This window comes from Lycorma delicatula, chromosome 7 (assembly GCF_047948215.1).
Source record: "Lycorma delicatula isolate Av1 chromosome 7, ASM4794821v1, whole genome shotgun sequence".
NCBI classification, from domain to species: domain Eukaryota; kingdom Metazoa; phylum Arthropoda; class Insecta; order Hemiptera; family Fulgoridae; genus Lycorma; species Lycorma delicatula.
In genome coordinates, this window is record NC_134461.1 from 87,832,984 (window position 1) to 87,853,955 (window position 20,972).

The 20,972-nt window shown below is 29.1% G+C and overlaps 1 protein-coding gene across 2 annotated transcripts in view; it reads right to left on the reverse strand.

Annotated features, from left to right (window-relative positions):
• Positions 1-20,972, reverse strand: part of LOC142327629 (cilia- and flagella-associated protein 298) — a 467,369-nt gene that overhangs the window by 320,626 nt on the left and 125,771 nt on the right. The window contains exon 6 of one of the 2 annotated variants that reach the window (XM_075370836.1): positions 13,138-13,202. The exons of the other annotated variant lie outside the window; for it this stretch is intronic. Coding sequence (XP_075226951.1) covers positions 13,173-13,202 — 30 coding nt within the window. The 3' untranslated portion in view covers positions 13,138-13,172. Of the gene's footprint in view, positions 1-13,137; positions 13,203-20,972 lie in introns of those variants that run through there. 2 annotated transcript variants of the gene reach the window in all.

Consider the following 20,972-nt stretch of genomic DNA (forward strand, 5'->3'; position numbering starts at 1 on the left):
ATATCTTTGGCTAGCTAGTCCACATGGATTTATGGATTTTTATTTATTTTTATTATTGATTTAAATTTTGACTTTATAATTTAATTTTATTATATATATATATATATATATATATATATATATATATATATATACATATATATATGCAATTTTTAATTTTAATTTAATTTAAAAAAAATTTGAATTTAAAAATTGTTAGTTTTAATTTTTGTTTTGATTTTAATTTGATAAAGGATCTTTTAACAATTTTAAATTTTAAATCTTATGTATATAGAGGATTATTAATTTTAATTTTAATGCATAATTTGGTACGAATGAGTTGAAAAATTATATAAAGCAACTGATGATGTGAGGGACTCATGAAAGCGCTCTTGCTTGAATTATGGAATAAGGTAGGTGTCATCCTATTTTATTTTATTTATTATTCTGTACTTAGGTTGAATGAATTAATATAATTTGTATAGTATAGAGGAATATTCTTTTCAAAAGGATCAATTTTAGAAAAATTATATATATATATATATATATATATATATATATATATACACACACAATAGTACAGGACTGTTAGTATAGCAGACCTATGACGTCTTATAGTTACTTGTTTCCCAGTTTAGCCAGTCAGGGCTGGCTTCACTCATCCTTCCCGTCTAGCCCAACCCTGTGTTCATTAAATTCATGCTTGTGAGAATAATAATGATAAATAAAAATTAAGCATGTTTAAATTATAAATAATATCAGTGTACCGTAATTTCTTCAGAGAAACAGATCAGTAAAGGACTCAAAACATTGAGTGATCTAAGAATTTGGGTTTCAAACAGTAGACCCCATCTTAAAAATACTAGTTATATTTCGTTACCTGTACAAAGTACTGGTAAAAATTTATTTTGCCCAGTTCTTGGCATCACCCGACAAACCACTAGGAGGTAACCGAGTGTCTTTCTCTTTTTTTTTTACTTTTTAATTACTTTTATGTTTTTGAGTCAAATAACAGGAGGAAGTTGCAGCCAGACCAGGATTCGAACCTGGGACCTCCAGATGAAAGGCCGACTGGTAGCATCTCGGCCTTTCATCCGGAGGTTCCAGGTTTGAATCCTGGTCAGGCATGACATTTTCACACACGCTACAAATCATTCATCTCATCCTCTGAAGCAATACCTAACGACAGATCCTGAGGAAAAAAAAAGTTGAAGCCAGTCACATCGTACATACAGTAGTAACAGTGGTTGTTTTAGTTGAAGCCACCTCTTAAAAAATCGAAATTAAAAAATAAACTGAAAGTGATCTTTAGATATTTATCTAAAGGGTATTTGCAAGCCACAATCTAGTGAATATTTCCTTTAGTACAGGGGAAATGGGAAAAATTTTTAAGCATAGTTAAAATTTTTTTTCTTTTTTTCACCTTCACTTCTTTCAAGGTTGAATTTAAAAAATCTTGAAATTTTTTTAATATATTTTCATATTTATTTTATATATTTAATTATTACAGAAACATTATTAACTGAGAACACAGTAAAATTATAACATAACAAAGGCAGTACAAGGTAACTATATATCAATTATCCACAACCATTTTTTTTCCTGTTTAACATCTGGGAATCACCATCAGGTATTACTTCAGAGGATGAATGAGGATGATACGAGTATGTATGAGTGTAAGTGAAGTGCAGTCTTGTATAGTCTCAGTTTGACCATTTCTGAGATGTGTGGTTAATTGAAACCCATCTACCAAAGAACACCAGTATCCATGATTTAGTATTCAAATCGGTATAAAAGTAACTGTCTTTACTAGGATTTGAACGTTGGAACTCTTGACTTTGAAATCAGCTGCTTTGCAAAAACGCGTTCACCACTAGAACAACCTGGTGGGTTGTTCTCAACCTATGAACTAATATCTGCACTAAAAAAAAAAAACCATATAACTTTTTTTAATAATTACTTTTAATTATTAAAACTTTTTTTAATAATTGTAAACAACATGAAAAACTGTCAATTGTTTTTTCCTTTCAGTAAAGATTAGATACAACTATGTTAATACATTCCCCCATCAATAGAAAAACATCCAAACATTAATAAAGTTCAATAATGTATAAGAACTGGTTTATTTTAACAAAACTACTAGTGTAGTGTGAGGTTTATAAGTCAGCGGGTATTTTTTGTAGACATCTTTCAAGGAATTGAACAGAAAGGAAACTGATGCCCAGTAATCACTTGTGGGTAGAATTGTCTGTTTTCTTTTACGATCTTTCTGCTATAGATTGTCACTTACTCACCAGTTTTATTTCCCTTATGCTTGATCCCGTCTTCAATGGGATATTTTGTGGATTTTAGCCATATGCTCATTGGATCTGTACTGCAGTAGTATGGACTAGTTGAATTGCTCCATTAACCTTCAAAGGAAGTTGGACTAAATGCTGAACAAAAAAGCTTGCTTCCATGAGACAGACAGTGGCTGTGCAGGGCATTCCCTGTACAGCGACTGTCTACCTCATCAAGTTCAGTGAACAAGTTTTTATTAAACAACCCAAATACATACTGTAATGAATTGTTTTGCCTCAACAAACATGACAAATCAACGTAACAAATTCATAATTCCACTATCGAGATTTAATGATAAATCAATTAATCAAAAATTTATATTTAATGATAAACATCGATTAAATATATTGATATTGCAACAATTACATGGTATTTAAAACCCTTATTGTACAATGAACAATTCAAATTTTAATTGTAAAATTAATTTTTTTTTGAAAAATAAGCAAAATATTAAAAGGAATAACAAAATTACTGCAGTACAGGGTTAAAGAATGAATATATATTATATACATCATCTTAGATGCATACTACAATATTTACTACATTTTATAATTTAAAAAACTTAATAAAAATAAATACAAAAATGTTAAAATTATTACTTCTGGTTTGCAGATAAAAGTTTGCTCACCAAAAACGTTTAAAAATTCCTAAATATGGTGATCTGTAACATCAATCTGTTATGAAGAAAACATTAAGCATACAGTAAACCTACCTACCACACATTAAATTATAATTAATTTATTGTAAACATTCTTGTATTTGCACATCACACAAATTACTGAACCAATTTCAGATAAACTTAATAATAAAACTGTAACATTTTTAGAAATGAATATATACAAACAATGTAAAAAGAAGTAATATTTTAGAAATGTGCATTTTAAACATAGAATTAAAGAAAAAAACTTCTTACCATGGTTGCGAAAACACTTTGTTTTCCAATTAACTTTCGATTACCAAAAGATTTTTCTCAGAAGTTTTAGTAAAATTCTAACTACTAATTTAAATTTTGCAAAAGTATAATAATTTTATTTAAAAATTAATAATTCTAGCAATAAACACGGTGGAAAATTCAAATAAAAGATTGTTTAAAGTCTATAATTATAAAAATGAGTGAATAAAAATAACAATTTTACATAATTTATGTATAAAGCAACTTTTTGTAAAAAGACCATTTTAATATAAAAAAATAAATAAATAAAAAAGTTATTCAGCTCAACAATAAATTGAACTGAAGAAGGATTAAACTGTATTATCTTTTCTGATAAGAAACTCTCAGCCATAGGCTGAGATTTTTTTACAATCACAGGCAAGGAAGAGAATTCCCCAACAAATTCAAAAGAGATACCCCGATCAAGCCGCACTAGTGCTAAGGAAATAGTTGCACAGTTAACTGTCTACTCATCATCTTTAGTACCGATTTAATAAACATCTATTAAAGATACAAAGAGAACCCATGGGAATAATGAAAAAATGGAAAAAAGACAACCTACCAGCACGACATCAAAACAAGACAAATAAAACCAACGAAGCGATTGAAAACTCCTCTAAGCAACATCGTCACTATTCTTCGAAGATCAATTTATTTTACCCAGGAAAGATTTAGACCATTAGAGGTCAACAATTTTTAATTAAACAACCCAAATATATGCTGCAACAAATTGTTTTGCCTCAACTATTTAAAGTTCCACCTAAAATCAACACAGACAACCCTTAGGAAAACCCTCGCTCATTCAAGAACTGTATAGCATATGTAATTATCCAAGTAATCATAAAGTATACAACTTTCCCATACTTGTATAACTCAAGGAAAAGTCTTCTGTTAGATATGTTTATTATTAGTAAATAAAACTTTCAAACAACTACTTATAAACTTTAATAGTTCAGTTAAGTAGATCTTTGCTTATACATACAAATACCTTGATTCAATTCCTAATACAAGCTACAAATGTTTTAATCAGTTATTTGTATTATAATTAGATGTAATTAAAATATTTAAACAAGAATTTAAGTCCTTTAAGATAACTTCTTAGTTCTTCGAAATTATAAATTATAAACACTTTAGTGCTTCAAAATAAATAAATTCTTTTTAATTAATAATTCTAAACACAGGCTTAAAAATTGTGCATGAGAATATGATAAGGAAATTTTATATAACGAGTGAAAAATGTCATTTCTGATGAGGATTAGGACCCAAGATCTTATAGACGAAAAGAACAAACACTATCATTATACGAAGGAAGTCAGCAACTGTAACAGATTATTAAATTTCTTTAAGTTTTTTTTTTACAAAAAAACCATCTCCAACAGAAGCATGCAATATTGTCGCACACGCGCACATTCACACATGATTTGAGTTGGTTTTTTGTTTTTGTTTTTGAGGAAATATCTTTGTTATGAATAAATCTCCTGTTCATATAAAATTCAACTATCTGAAAATGAGTTGGTTTTAAACTAAGTTGTTCTATTTATTTTAAGTAGATAAATACTCCTAATAAGTACAGATGGTTTTATATAACGCAATGTTTCTTGACAAAAGGAGATACATCAGTTAGCTGCTTAACGCTATCTACCCCAAAATAGCTTATACTGCAATGCAAATAAAACACCAGAGGTAGAAGTGGTGCTAGTTACGATTATAATGTTAATTAAATAACCATTTTTTGTATTAAAGTGAAGATGTCACTCTTTAAAAAATTTATATATATAAATGGAAGTCATTTTGATTTTTAAATACATTTTCACAAAAATAAATTGAAAAGCTTAAAGTAAAAAAATAACACATGTTTCTGCATTCTGTAGATCACCCCTAGTTACAATAATTCCTTTTTTAATTTTTATTTAAACTCTATTTTCTCATTTTTGCGTTTCTTATGAACAGATTTTGTTCAAAGGGGAAAATTTTGTACAACTATTCATAATTGTACTTAATTTTTAAGTTTTAATTTAGCTTTAATTTAATAAAAAAAGTTGACAACAAAGTTGTAATACTTTCCTGGTACTGGTTATTTATTCTTGTATGGTGGAAAATAATTAAACACAAAAAAGTTATCTAAGATTTTTTTTGAGGTAGGGGTAATTTATGATGAAGTTTTATTGTAAAATTATCATTATATGTTGAAATAAACAAAAAAAAAAATTGTTTAAATTAAAAAAAAAAAAAAAATCAGTATTTTTATTCATTCAATAATCACATTCCAAGATTTTTTTCTACATTTTAAATGAAAGAAACTAACAAACATTTCACTAAAAAATGTACAAACAATAAAATGTTATCTAAAATTTATTTTTTGGGAGCAAGGGTGAATTATGATGAAATTTTACTGTAGTATTATTACCAAAAGTTTATTATTTAAACTTATAATGTTATTAAAAGTTAAATAAATCTAAAGAAAGTTTTCAAAGATTAAAAAAAATTAATATTTTTAAACTTTGATTGGCTTTCCAACCCCAATATTGCCCACGACGTATTCTTTTCGATCATCTATACTACTACTAGTACTAATATGCTAGGAAGACATTTTAAAAAAATGAATAAAAAATATGTAATAAATAAAAAGATAGATTTTTCGATTTTTGGAGATGGGCAGAATTTGGGGGAAAAATTAAAAAAACAAATTGTAAGATAAGCATGCATGCAATTAAGGTATGCTTAATATATACCTGCTTAATATAAGGTATATATTAAGGTATGCATGCTTAATATAAGGTCAGTATATGATTGGTATCAGTTGGGTGACTGATACCAATCACTAGTTTTCAAAATTTATTCCATCTTTCTCTTCTAGAATCATTCTTCTGTCATAATCAAACTGAAATTTTTTTGTGAGCTTTTTATTTACTAGATTTTTAATGTTTAATTCTCTCATTATTTGATTATAAGTTACACTTAAAGATTCAGTTTTTCTTTCAATCATTTTACACATAACTTTCATATCCAGTATTTTTGATTTTGTATAGTTCAACGTAAAACCTTTTATCTTAGTCACACATTTACCTTTTAAAGTTGTATAAGCATAACTTTTAAGACTTGCTGAAACAAATTAAGTTGTTAAATCATCACCTCCGAATTCATCTGTCCACTCAACAAGCACAAAACCAGTCTCCAAATTTTTGCCGTAGTATGCTTACTGTTATTAGATTCTATTTTATCAATATGTAGTTCTACTTCCAATTTCACTTTAATATCTGCAGCGTACTCTTCTTTTGTCTTTTAATCATTCTGACAAGGTGAGGTTTTAAGCTTAATCTTCATAAAACTTACATACCCTTTGAATAGCTCATTTGATTTACTTTCAAAAAACCAAGCCTCACACACTTCTAATATTTTGTAAACTTTCTCTAAAGCCTTATTAATCTCTATAGTTGTCAAAGTTCCTATGATTTCCCTACTGTTATCTGAATGAAAATATCTAGCATTATTATTTTTAGTAGTACAGTTTCTACATAATGGAAGCACTAATTTATATCCTTTAACTAGAAATATAGAAAGGTACAATTTTCTAGGTGTAAGTACTTTACTTAACTATACCAAATCATTCTGTATTAAAATTCTAAGGGCAAAAAAATCTTCTCTGGATTTCCAACTGGATAATAATTGTAGTAATGTACAGTTAGGATAAGAATTACACACGTCTACATACCTTAATTCCACATTCTGTAATTCCAGATTTCTTTATAAACCTCAGCACAATAATATAATCATCAAAACTAAAATCTTGAGCCATATTCTTCTTGAAAAATACATATTATGGTTTCATAAGACCATAAATCATTTGTGGCTTACGTAAGTTAGCCAGAACATTTATCTTGAACTCATGGGCAAGTTATTTTAGTTATTTAACTATACATTTACTCAATTCATCTTTGACAAAAGGAACTCTGTCACTACTCTGTTAATATTACTTATTAACTTGGCTTTATTCAACTTTGAAAACTTTTAATTTGTACTCATTTGCAAGAGCCCTAAGAATCACAGTAAGTGTACAAGTACAAGGTGGTTTTTGTTCTTGAGATGGTGAGACCAATTTTTTTAGCTGATGTTCTTACAACAATGTTCACATAGGAACGATTTCTACCATATCTAGTATCTTTTGACACTGTACATTTTTAACAGTAAACAAAGAAAAAAAGTTCCTATTTTCAATTTAAATTACAGCTATCACAATTTTAATGGAAAATTTTATCTACCCTTTTAATAATAAAAAAAATAATTAAGGGATAAAAAATAAATAAAGAAATGTTCCTAAACAGAAGTAAGGAAAAGAGAAAAAAGTAAAATGAAAAGTAATAAAATGTAGCTAAAAATAATTATATACTTCTGTTAAAAATATATAATAAATATAAGGTGACACAAATAAAAATTAAAATCACTGGAAGAAAATTTAGGGAAATAATTATATGAGCACAAGAAATAAGAGAGGTTATAAGACAAGGATTATTGGAAAGAAGAGAAAGAGGGAAGCAAGAAAAAGAACCCCAGGAAGCTCTTCTAAAATTAAAAGCTCCTAAAGAACAGGTAAAACAAGACAAAATGGTAAAAAAAGAAGAACAAGAAGAATTTGAAATAGAGGCAAATACTACAACAATTAAAAATTTAATCAGAAAGAACATTAAAAAATTCACCAGAGATTCTCTTTTAAATAATTTTATATAGAAAATATTGGCAATATTATTACAAATATTGCCAATATAAATAATATGCTAATGCAATAAATAACTTAAAGTAGTTGAAGAATAATTTACTCATGTCGATGAAAAATATCTAAATAGTATCATTAACTGCATTAGAGATATCTGTAATATTGTACAGATATCTCATACGCTCAATATATATAATTCTACATTCTACTGTACAAGTAGGTTTTCTATGCAGGTACAATATATCTTGAAAAATAAAATGTCCTATACAACTTTAGATTTAAAATGTTTATTTTTTTAAAAACAGCAATAAGATTACATATGGATATCTAAATAGTAACATTAACTACAATAGAGATATCTTTAGTATTGTCTACATAGTTTAAACTAAACTTATCTTTTTTAAACCGTTTCGCTTTACTTGCATGAAATCCTATCAAAATGAATTTATTAACTTTATCCTTAAAAAATAGGCAAAATACATTATAATAACTGTTATTGATAATTTGTTTAAGTAAGACCTATGTATGATGAAGTTCTCCATCCAGATTTAACCTCAATTATTATTCCAGTATAAGGAAGTGAAACTTGGACAATCGGAATACCTGAGAAGAAAAAATTAGAAGCTTTTGAAATGTGGTGCTATAGGAGAATGTTAAAAATCAGATGGGTGGATAAAGTGAGAAATGAAGAGGTGTTGTGACAAATAGATGAAGAAAGAAGCATTTGGAAAAATATAGTTAAAACAAGAGACATACTTATAGGCCACATATTAAGACATTCTGGAATAGTCGCTTTAATATTGGAGGGACAGGTAGAAGGAAAACACACACGTTTGTGTGTTTGTAAACACGTTTGGAGTATGTAAAACAAATTGTTAGGGATGTAGGATGTAGGGGGTATACCGAAATGAAACAACTAGCACTAGATAAGGAATCTTGTAAAGCTGCATCAAACCAGTCAAATGACTGAAGAAAAAAAAATTATTCCAGTAAAGTCTCTTCTTATAGTAATCAAATCATTTAAATTACGATTAATTATACATTGAATCAATTCAATAGCATACTATGGCAAATCACTCATGGTATCTTCTATATCAGCTTCTTTTCTTAGAAAATGGTTTTGGTAACACAGTCTATGCTCAATCAGTCTTGCTGTACCCATTAAAAAATTGCTGTATGATCTATCTTCTTTTCCTAAGTCTATTAATGACTGGCATATGAATTGAAAAAAGAAAAATCTAGAATTCTAAATTTACTTTTCATAAATTTTATCTTTTTAAATGTCTAATGATATCCCTTCTTATTTCAAAGTTAGGAATTTTTAATGTCTTTATAGTATTAGTGAAATGTCTTTATGGTGTTAGGAAAATTGATCCCCAGGAAAGTATCTATCCCAACCCCCAGAGGTGCTAAACCAAAATTTTATAAACAAATTGCTCCACATACACATATACAGAGAGTCTCTGTGTCAATTTTCATCAAAATCGGTTTATCCAGTCCAAAGTTAAGCTTCAAACACGCTAACACACATACAAACATATATATGAAAATTACCTCTCTCACCACTTGTTTTTTAGGAGCCCCTGGGTCATAAAATGTCAAGATGCATAAAAACACATATCCCATTTTTTGACCGATTACCATATTTTCCTTCTTGCAGCACATAGCTCTCTATAGATAAGATGCCAGCAAAGTAAAACATATCAACAATATCTAAATTACCTTCTGTATGATTAGATATAGGTTAGTTTTATCAACTGCTAACATTTATATCTTTCTAATCATATAGTATGTGTTTTATTTAATCATTTAAATGTTGAAGATAATAAAATATACAGATTAAAAGATAAATTTATTGAGTAAACTACCTCTAAATATGTTGGGCTACGGTTTTTTTTTTTTTTTACAGCAATACTTGCTTATTCTTGGCATTCTATTTAATCATTTTAACATTCAAAAATTGTTATAAAGTACTTTTTTTTATTTCTATTGACACAAAAATCTTAACTAAAAAACAATCATACATGTTCTACTGAAAATAGTTATCTTTATTCTACAGTCACAAAGATAACACAGATCTGTGATACAAGATCATCAAAGATCAAAGGTAACACATCTGTGATACAGTCACAGATAAAAAACAAATTGAATTTGTTTTTCATTAGTCTTCAAAACTATAATGTATAATATTTATCCCTAACGTACAGAATTTTATAATGAATTGTATCGAAAAGTTGAATATTTATGAACAATATTTGCATAAAATCCTGCACAAATCAATCAATAACTCATTAAAAAATAATAATAAACATTGAATAAATTCCACTTATTTTCAAACTTTATTTAATTATTGAAGACATAAGGAGCATGTAAAAAGTTTAAAACAAATAGTTAAGCTTTGTTTGTACATACTTTTTAAATATTCAAATAAAAATATCTAAATTTTACCTTATATTTTAATTTTTACACAACAAATTTAGGAGTATATTTGTGCTCTCAAAATAATATTATTATGCCTTACTTACACTGCTGGTAATAAACATGTCATCAATTCAAAGATACTTGACTTCTCACAAATGCTACCTTAGTTTGTGTGACTGTCTTTTACACAAAGTCTAAAGTATCACTAGCATGGGTCACTCGATCAAGAATCAAGGAATCAATGGAACAATCAACTGCGCCAGTAGTTTTAGCAGAAAGGATAGGAAAAAATTTCATCTTTTAAAAATATTTTCAAAAACAATGGTTTTATCAAATAAATGTCATATAGCTTTTTTGAAACTTTATAGATTTTCTTTAATTTGGTTTTGTTTTGATCCTTTCATCAATAAATTAAGTAAAAGCATATAAACTCTTCAAATTTTATGGGTTAAATATATACTTACAAAACTGTAATAAGAAAAATATTTTATAACACTGCGAAGATTATGTATTACAATTTTTATAGTATTTCAAATACTTTTTCTACGAATAAAAAAAGGAAAATAATCTAACTCATTAATACACAATTTCGTTTTTTTTTTTTTTTTGTTTTCTTAGGTTTAAATAACAATAATTTCAGGCAAAAAAATTGATGAACCTTTTAGCATTTTTGTCACATACTAATAGAATGAGAATTAAACAAAGCTAACTTTTAGAAAAGCCTAAAGACAATTTTTACATAGACTACATATTTCACGTGAATCATGAAAAAATAGCTTTAAAGTTAATTTTTTTCAAAAGAGGATGAAAAGGAGTGGGGTATTTCAAAAGCTTGGTATAGCTTGGCCAGTTTTTGTTGTACAACGATTCCCTCTAAAAAAAAAAAATGAATTTTTTTTAAAAAAAGTTTACAAAAATATATATTTTCATTTTTTAATACAGGCGTTCCACAAAGTAATGGAGAAACTTTCAGGAAATGTTCTATAGATTAAAATAATGAAAAACGTTCATATAAATATATCTGGAAACGCTTTCTTTTCGAGTTACGGCTAGCGAAATATTTCGCCCGTATTTCAGCTCTTCTAATAAAAAGAAGTCCTACTGTAGTTTTTGGAATCAAAATTGAGTAGTAAAGTTGGTGGTTTCTTATGTAATTTGAGCTGGTAAATAGGACAAAACAGGTCCCAGAACTGTTAACTCTAGTAGTTCTTTAGAAATCCGACGTAATCGTCGGATATCTTAAATCCGAGTTTTTTTTTAGTTTGAAGTATTATAGTTTTTTTAAGTGACTAATAAATTCGTAAAATTTAATAACAAACCTTACAGAAAATTTAATTCTGAGAAAATAAATGTAAATACAGCCGATGAAAAGTAAAAAAAACTTTTAAAAATAGATTTTTTATTGAAGCAGAACAGACGAAAAATAGACAGAAAATCGTATCATTCTTTCTGTACCTAATAAAAATTCTTTTTAAACCATTCTTCGGTGTATCAGTATTCACGAATGAAAAGGTAATTTCTGACGTGTTCATTTTCTGTTGAATGCCAAGTATATCATCGTGTTAATGAAGAACGTCGTATGATTCAGCATATTCAGCGTAGCCCAGGCACTAGGACAAGGCGAATTTTATGTCGCAATGATTTGTCAAAAAACGAAGTGTAGCCATCGAACGGAAATAAAATCTTTATCCTTTCCGCCTACAGAAGGTTCAAATCTGCGGCCAAAGATTACCCCCAGCGGTTAAACTTCTCATTGGCTTTTATACAACACTGATAAGATTAACTCAATTTTATTTACTGATGAATCTACTTTTACGATAAACGGAGTCTTCAATTCACAAATAGTCATTTATAGAATATCATCGCTTTATGAAGCGATAAGAATCCACATGGTACTGTGGAAACTAGTTTTCCAACATAGATTTCAAATTATTGAAAGTATTCTGGGGCCATTTGTTTTCAATGAAAACCATACGGGAGATGCGATAATATACTAACAAAACGTTAATCCTAAAGAAGAGTTACTCACTAAAATACCAAATTCTATTGAATTTATGCGAAACAATCCTGAGATGACACGGAAAGCCACCGGAAAACCGGAAATATTTTACGTCTGGCAGAGTTCTTTGAACATTGTGAAGAAGGGAAAATTTCGAACAATTACTGTGACTGAGGTTGGTTATTCTGTTACCATTTATCGTTTCCTTTATTCTACTTTTTGCAATATTAAGTATAATGTTTATTAGGTACAGAAAGAATAATACGAGTTTTACTTCACTAAAAACCCGGTTTACTTTTATTGGATGTATTTACATTAATTTTCTGAGAACTGAATTTTCTATACGTTTTGTTACTAAATCTTCCGCATTTATTAGTCATTTAACAAAGCTATTTTACTACAAACCTAAAAGAAACTTATTTTTCGACACCGAATTTTGTATTTTACGTCGGGTATCTAAAAAACTATTAGAGTTACACTTCTAAGACCTGTTTTATCCTATTTCCCAGCTAAAATTACATAAGAAACTTCGCTCCTTAATTTGGGTCCCAAAAATTACAGTACGGCTTCTTTTTATTAAGAGCTGAAATCCGGGCAAAATCTTTCGCTAGCCGTACCTTGAGAACAAAGCGTTTCTATGTGTATATATATATTTTTTTCATTATATTCACTAGTAGAATATATCCTGAGTTTCTCCATTTCCTTATGGGAACCCTGTATGAAACCATTATTTTCGGATATTTAGAAAAACATATTAAATTTTCCCTTCACCACTTCTTGAAGTCCCAGCATCAATGATCGTAATGTGGATTAATTGATTCCTGAAAGAATAAATAAAAATCTAAGCCGGTCTTGATCGCTAACAAAATTTATTTTATTTAACTGGATCATAATTATTATTACATGTGTTATTTTCAGATGATAATTTTTTTTTTATTAATAAATATATACTTTAATGTATTGATTTTCATAAATACTATCCCTATAAATATATTACATGTTTAAACATCACCTCCATCATCGTCACATAAAAAAAAAACGATAGGAACAATTTCTTAGATGTATAAAAGTAATCTGAATGGACTTCATCATTGCAAGTTAAAACTTTCCTGTGTTATAAAGCCAAATGAAGAAAAACACACATACATTTCAACAGCAATTTTTTAACAATAAATTTATCATTTTTGAACAGGTTAATATTAACCGGAGGGAGAGATATACAGCAATACATTTCCTCTGTTATGTACGTACTATATAATAGTCAAGAATAGAAGGAACACAACCAAAAATAAATGATTCGAAGTTGAGAGTACGGAATGAATAGAAAAAATCTTTCAAGTTTTATTAGATCAGAAAAAAGAGTAGTAGAATTTTATCGATTTTCAAAAAGTAAAAGAGACGATGATTAATTTATAAACGAGTATTTACAAATCGATGTCAGTAACAACTTCCATTCATTTTTTCATTCTTGTAACAAAATTAACAAAGAGATATGAAAAAACTTGAGTTCAACAAAAAAGTACGAGCGGAAAAGTTCAATATTTTTAAATAATTAATTTCTATTAGACAAGTAATGGAATAAAAAGAATAGAATACAACCATAGGAAAGAGGAAAGGGGGGGGAGAGAGAGAGAAGAGAGAGAGCATAGAAGAAAAAACTAAAGTCGAAACTATTAAAAACCAGACAATAGTATTATTATTGTTATTTTATGTAAAAGAAAAAAACAAAATGCTGAGATAAATTTCAACAATTTTAATAAAAAAATTCACATTGATTTTATATTGGTTAAAATAAAAGGGTTAAACTACATAATTTTACAGCAATACCATTTCGAAATTAATATCAAATACATTTTATTATACTTACGTATAAAGAAATAATAATGTTGTAGTAATAATAATAATTTGTTTTTTTTTTTAATAATGAAATGAACTATTAAAATTTGTGAAGAATAACCAAAAATAATATTATATACTTTAACCATAATAATAAAATTAATATAATGTAACCATAATAATAAAATATTATAATGAATATATTAGGAAATTATTGCAATAAGTTAAAAGAAAACTAAAATTTTGACCACGGTAATACATTTTATTTTACTTGTCATCGATTATTACGGTCATTAACCACAAAAAACCTACAACGCAGTTGTAGGAATTTCCCGTCACTGGGTTATTTCTGATGCACGGCTTACACACACAATTTAATTAAAAATATTTATTATTTATCATGCTATTTAAATATAATTTTTTTTTCGTTTATTTAATCCAATGATTCTAACTAAAGTGCGCGCGCATATCCGTATTTAATTTGCAAGGGTGTGGCGGTACTAAAGGCGACGGTCGGCACAAACTAATCTAATATACAACTCACATAGAACAAATTTCGCTTATAGGTCGGCATACTGGTGTAGCCGCGAGGTTTAACGCACGAAGCACCGAGTCAACCGGAGAATCAAGTTTGAGACCCAACCAGACCGAGTTGCTTTTTTACACTTTAAATATTATTTATTTTTGCAATTCTACCGCTCATCTGTGACCTCATAACATAGCATACAACAGCATTTTTGGGGTGGGGATGCGATTTTACAAAAACCTTTTTTTTACAAATATTGTTATTTTTTAATTGTTAACAAATGTACCTAAGAAAAATATGATCTTAATTACGCGAAATCTCGATATACTGAGGGTGACCTCGCTCTAAAAAACTCACCCCGTTGACCTTTTAAATTGAAAATTTAATGGAATCAATACCCCACATATAAAAGTAACCTGATCAAGTAAAAATCGTTCCAGCAGTTCTAGAGATATAAATAAGGTGATTTAGAGGCAAATATCGAATACACGTACATACGAACATTAACATTCGGAAAATTTCTATCCGGTTTTTTGGGTCCCTTAGGTATCAAAACGGATATTCTCAAATCGGACCAATTACAATACTTTTTCTTGTAGAGCTATAGCGCTATCTAGACAGGAAAGTAAAATTAGTAAAACATACTTAGTTTTATCATCGTTTCACATGGGCGTAAAATTTTGTTGGTTTTGAGGATTCTTTTGATTATTTTTTTTTTAAGTCGTTAATGTTTTAAATAAAAACTTCAGCAAAAAATCCACATTTTTTTTTTTTTTTTTTTTTTATGAAGCATGTTATAAAGTTATAAACTCATCGATAAGTTATAATAAAAATATTTTGTGATTATATCATAATTATATAATATTACATTTAATAAACAAACATGATATAAAATAAAAAATGACACTTTACTAACGTACAAGTATTATAATTGTATATAATTGTATCCGTACTAATCTTTCTAATGTATCAGCCATAAAGCGAATGATAATGATCACTTTCATGTTAAGGCAAACAGAGCGATGGTCAACTGAATATCGTCTGCATTTTCAAGGTCTTGATATGCTGATTTTCATCCACATGGATAATTCTTCGATTACTTTTGGGACGATGTATATTCGCCATTGCGTGCAACATTAGAGTTACTTTTTTTTTTTTTTTTAATAAAATTAATACATCTGTAAAAGCTGACATTTCTAATACATTGATATTATGAAGACATGAGCTGTAAAACTAAAAAGATAAAATCAATTTAATCATTTCTAAGATTTAATCTTATTAATGGAAAGAAATCGGCTTTCAAATCAGTTACGCAATCTATTGATTTTTTTTTTTTTTTAATTTATTGAATCATCTAGCAAAAGCATTTTGTGTAAATAAAAAATTACAAGATTTTGATATTATGTATAATTTACTGCATACAATATTAAAAATCTGTATAATATTTTCCAATCGATATAATTTTGTCAAATCTAATCAAAATCCCGTGTTGAAAAAATAAGGAGAAAGAATGATTAAGTGCAACAATTAATTAACAAAAAGTGCACTAATTGGTAGATTTATCGTTTTACGCAGTCAGTTAATTCTCATTTATATCGAGCGCCCTCAAATTGGATATCCTCGGTTATGGTATGTAAATTCATCAAAAAGAGATGAATTATTCATTAATCAAAAACAGAAGTTTTATCATGTTGTTGTTAAAGGACACATTAAAATAATTAATTTCTCAAACATGGTACCGCTGATATGTTAAATAAAAAAAATTAATATAATCCACCTTATCACCTTACCAGCACGCTGATACGTTCTCTAGATCTTTCGGCTTACCTGGAAGACATCATCACGCGTTAAAATTAATGCATGCATTAAAGTTAAAGTTTAAAAATCATAGTTAAAATTTAAAAAAAATCATGACTATCCCGGTCCTACGAAAGTTGATTTTTAAACTTTGACTTTAATGCATTAATTTTAACTCCTGATGATGGCTTCCAAGTAAGCCGAAAGATCTAGAGAACTTATCGACGTGCTGGTAAGGTGGATTATATTAATTTTTAATTTATTTAAATTGTTGTCATCAGTCTTGCAAAAACAAATATAATTTAAAGAAATTTAAATTTAATAATCACCACGAATACTACAGCCAGACTTAATAAATGAGGTGGTAAATGAAGTGATCATTAAAGAGTATTTTTCAAATAAAAATGAAAAACTTGAAAAAAAGAAGTATTCCTACTTAAAAATGGATACAGAAAGTGGAGTATGATGAGATTTATCATTTGTAAGAAGCGGTATTGGACAGATGGAAGTGGAATCAAACTCTGAGGAAGCCTAAGTTTAACAAAAACTATGCAACTGGAAATTAAACAACTACGTAACTCATACTTACAGGAAAGAGATTTCCATTAAAAAAAAAAATACAAGCAATGATATCCGATAACAAAGGAAATGACGATAAGTTAGATATTAGAATACACATGTATTAGTTTTCATAACCGTTAAGTGTTTTAAGAAACGAAAATGAGATACTAATGATTCTCAAAGATGGCAAAGCCATTCCCAAGGTTAAAAAATATCCCATTCTTAGCAAAAAATTTTAAAAAATGAGGGGTGAAGTAGTTTTCGTTTTCTTTCTTCAACGAACCGAATAAGCTGTAGAATGTCAGCACCAAAACCTTTCTCCACATACCTCACCATCAGAAATACGAATATTCAAACCTTCATCCTGTTCACCATAGGAAGATTCATAATCACCCTCATAGTAAACTTTCATAATTCATAATAAACATTATTCTTTCAAAGAAATCAACTCGGCCAGTTTTTTTCAGATAATTTATATTTGTGCTTCAAGTCTTTGTCTCAATTTTACCATTATAATATCCTTTACAGGTATAAGAAAACCGAAGCAGGTAAAGTGGAGTTATACAGACTTGAATACTAGAGATAATGGATACCGGTGTACTTTGGTAGTTGGGTTTCAATTAACCACACGTGCAGGAATGAATGGTCGACCTGAGCCTGTAAAAGACTAGACTTCCTTTACACTCATCATCCTCATTCATCCTCTGGAAGTAATACCTTACGGTGGAGGCTAAACAGAAAATAAAATCCTTTTCGGCACGCCGGAAGACGGAAGTAGATTTCACCGGTGATAAGTAGGGGATAAAAAAGATTTCCAGCTTAAAGTTAAGAAAAACTTCAAATGTACTCAATACGACAATAATTGAATGTGAAAAAAAGTTTCCGTGTTTAGCATACCACAAGCCCCAACTTCTTACAATTCCAGCAATATTTTGGTCATCCCTTGCCGTAAGAGTTGGTGATATCAAAATTGTTTCAGAAAAAAGTTTTAGGTAATGTTTAGACGACTGACTACTTTAAACCGATTCGATACTATGCCTATTATTACGCCTATTATTACTACGCCGTATTAAGGGCGATTTTTTTTTGTCTTCAAAACCCAATTTTTCCATCCCCCTGGGTCAATGGTTGGTGATATCAAAAAAATTTACTTACATAAGTTTTAGACCCTTATCCAAAGAATTGTAGAAACTTTAAACGAATTCGATATTTTATCTAACAAGAAAGTTATAGCGAATTTTGTTTTTTCAAAAAAAGCTCCCCCCCCCCCCCCATGACCACACCCATGATCCGATTTTGGCCGTTAACGAACTCGATCGAGATTTTCTGACGAGTCATTTTTAAGGAAAAATTTAAAAGTAATTGGCGCAAAATTAAGGCAGTTACCGTGACCATAAGAAAGTGAAATATAAATATTTATAAATTTATATAAAAACGTTTGAGCTGACGGTGGTTTTGGGGTCTGGTGGATGTGAAACGCGAAGATATGTCGAAATTTTCCAGAAGTCTAATCATGGTACCCATTACAATAGGTAGAAGATTTCTTATTAAATCTACCTACAAAGAAAAAAATAAGGTAGAGTTTTTTGTTTGTTTAGCCTCCGGAAATGATTGTTCAGATATTACTTCAGAGGATGAATGAGAATGACATGTTCAGTGTAAATGAAGTGTAGTCTTGTACAGTCTCAGTTCGACTATTCCTGAGATGTGTGGTTAATTGAAACCCAACCACCAAAGAACACCGGTACCCACGATCTAGAATTCAAATCCATATAAAAGTAACTGCCTTTACTAGGACTTGAACGCTAGAACTCTCGACTTCCAAATCAGCTGATTTGAGAAGACCCGTTCACCACTAGACTAACCCGGTGGGTTAAATAAGGTGGAGTTACAAAAAAAAATTAACCTTCCTTTTTTGTAGTATATCATGTAATATATACAGTTACAGTATACATATTAAAATAGGAAAAATAAAAAATTACAACAAACCTGTAATTTAGCGAGTAATTGTTTTTTTTTTTTTTAAACGAAACCATCTAAAGAACACATACCACTTTTGGCAAAATTGAAAGATTATAAAAGCAGCTTTGTAATCTGATTATAAAAGCCAAAAAATGGCTTTCTCTGCAATAAAAGTAAAGAAATATATAACTAATCAAGATTTAGAAAAATTTAATAGACTGTTTATAAAAAAACACATTTGGGCTTATCAAGACTAAGCCTTATAACAAATTACATTTGGAATCTGGAGGTTATAATTAAGCACACAAAGGACCTAGAAACTAATTTTATATACCTTAAAGTACTTATACGTCGCATAATAGGTTTTTAAAGAAATTGGTTTGGTTTGCTTAATTGAAATGAAATTCAGATGGTTTAGGTTTCAATTAGACACGAAAAAAATTTGATTTAGAAATTTTTCATAAGTTACATTTTCATATCCCACGCACAAACTTCAAGCTTATGTAGCGATACCAAGTAAAAAAAAAAAAAAAATTGATTTTGATGAGGGAAACCAAGAGCTATAGATGAATCCCTTGGAAAAAAAAACAGAACGGTTACGGGGAGAAAGTTGAAGGCCCGACCTTTCACCATTTATACTCTAACTCAATTTTAAATCAGGTTAACTCAATTTTTATTATAGGTAGTAATGATAGTAGAGCTTCATGAATTTGATTTTCCGTACGTGGGATTCTGTGTTATTCGTCAACAGTATCGGGAATGAATATGCCAAATTTTACTCCATATAAAATAATATTGTATAGGTAAATATTCAACATTATAATTTAAATAAAGGCGCCATTTAAAGAGATTACCATTATTTAAACCATCTATCTCTTTAAAGAGATAAATAGATTACCGTTTTACTATTTAAACAGATGTCATTTAAATAAATAGTTTTTTGTGAGCAAAACGTCACGGAGATTTTGAATAGTAAAAACTAGAAAACTTGAGTTTCTATTTGAAAAAGATGCTTACGTATCGGAAACAACGATAATAGAATTTAATTATTAAAAAAAAAAAAATTGTATTAACACTCGATAGTAGTTTCCTTCGGCACGATAGCGCTGTAAAAGTTCTTCGTAACATTCGACACAACATTCGATTTCGAAGTTGAGAATTCTAAGGTTCAAATCCTAGTAAAGGCAGTTAATTTTATACGGATTTGAACACTAGATCGTGGATACCGGTGTTTTTTAGTGATTGGGTTTCAATTTTCCACATATCTAACGAATGATCGACCTGAGACTGTACAAGACTACACTTCAACTACATTCATTCACATCATCCTTATTCATACTTTGAAGTAATACCTTATGGCGGTTCCAGAGGCTAAACTGAAAAAGAAAGAACATTTGACACGACGCTATTTGTGTTCGTCCGTCAGTTTGCGCGTTACCCATCGTGCACCGATGTTACGGTAATCCAATCGCTCGATGATGTGGCCTACTAGTTCTTTAGATACGCCTAACTTAATAACGACGCGTTGCTGGGTGATTCGCCGGTCACTTTGAAGCAAATCGTCCACCTCCTTTCGACATTTCTCGCCAGTCACAAAAACTGGTCGTCCGCTGTGAGGTGCGTTCTTAATTGTCGCTTTACCAGCTTCACATTCGCGAAACATCAACGCCCACCTATTCACATTACTCCTGTCAACATATTCAGTACCGTAAACCGTTTTTAAACGATGAAAAATATTTGTAGGATTCGCATTTTCAGCTGTTAAAAATTCGATCACTACGCGCTGTTTTAAGCGTGTTAACATATGACCGTACTCGACTCCTGGTACTTAAAACAAACAGGTTAACGTATATCAACGCATTATCGCAGGTCTGTAGAGGGGGATTTTAGTTATCATGTGCTGCCACGC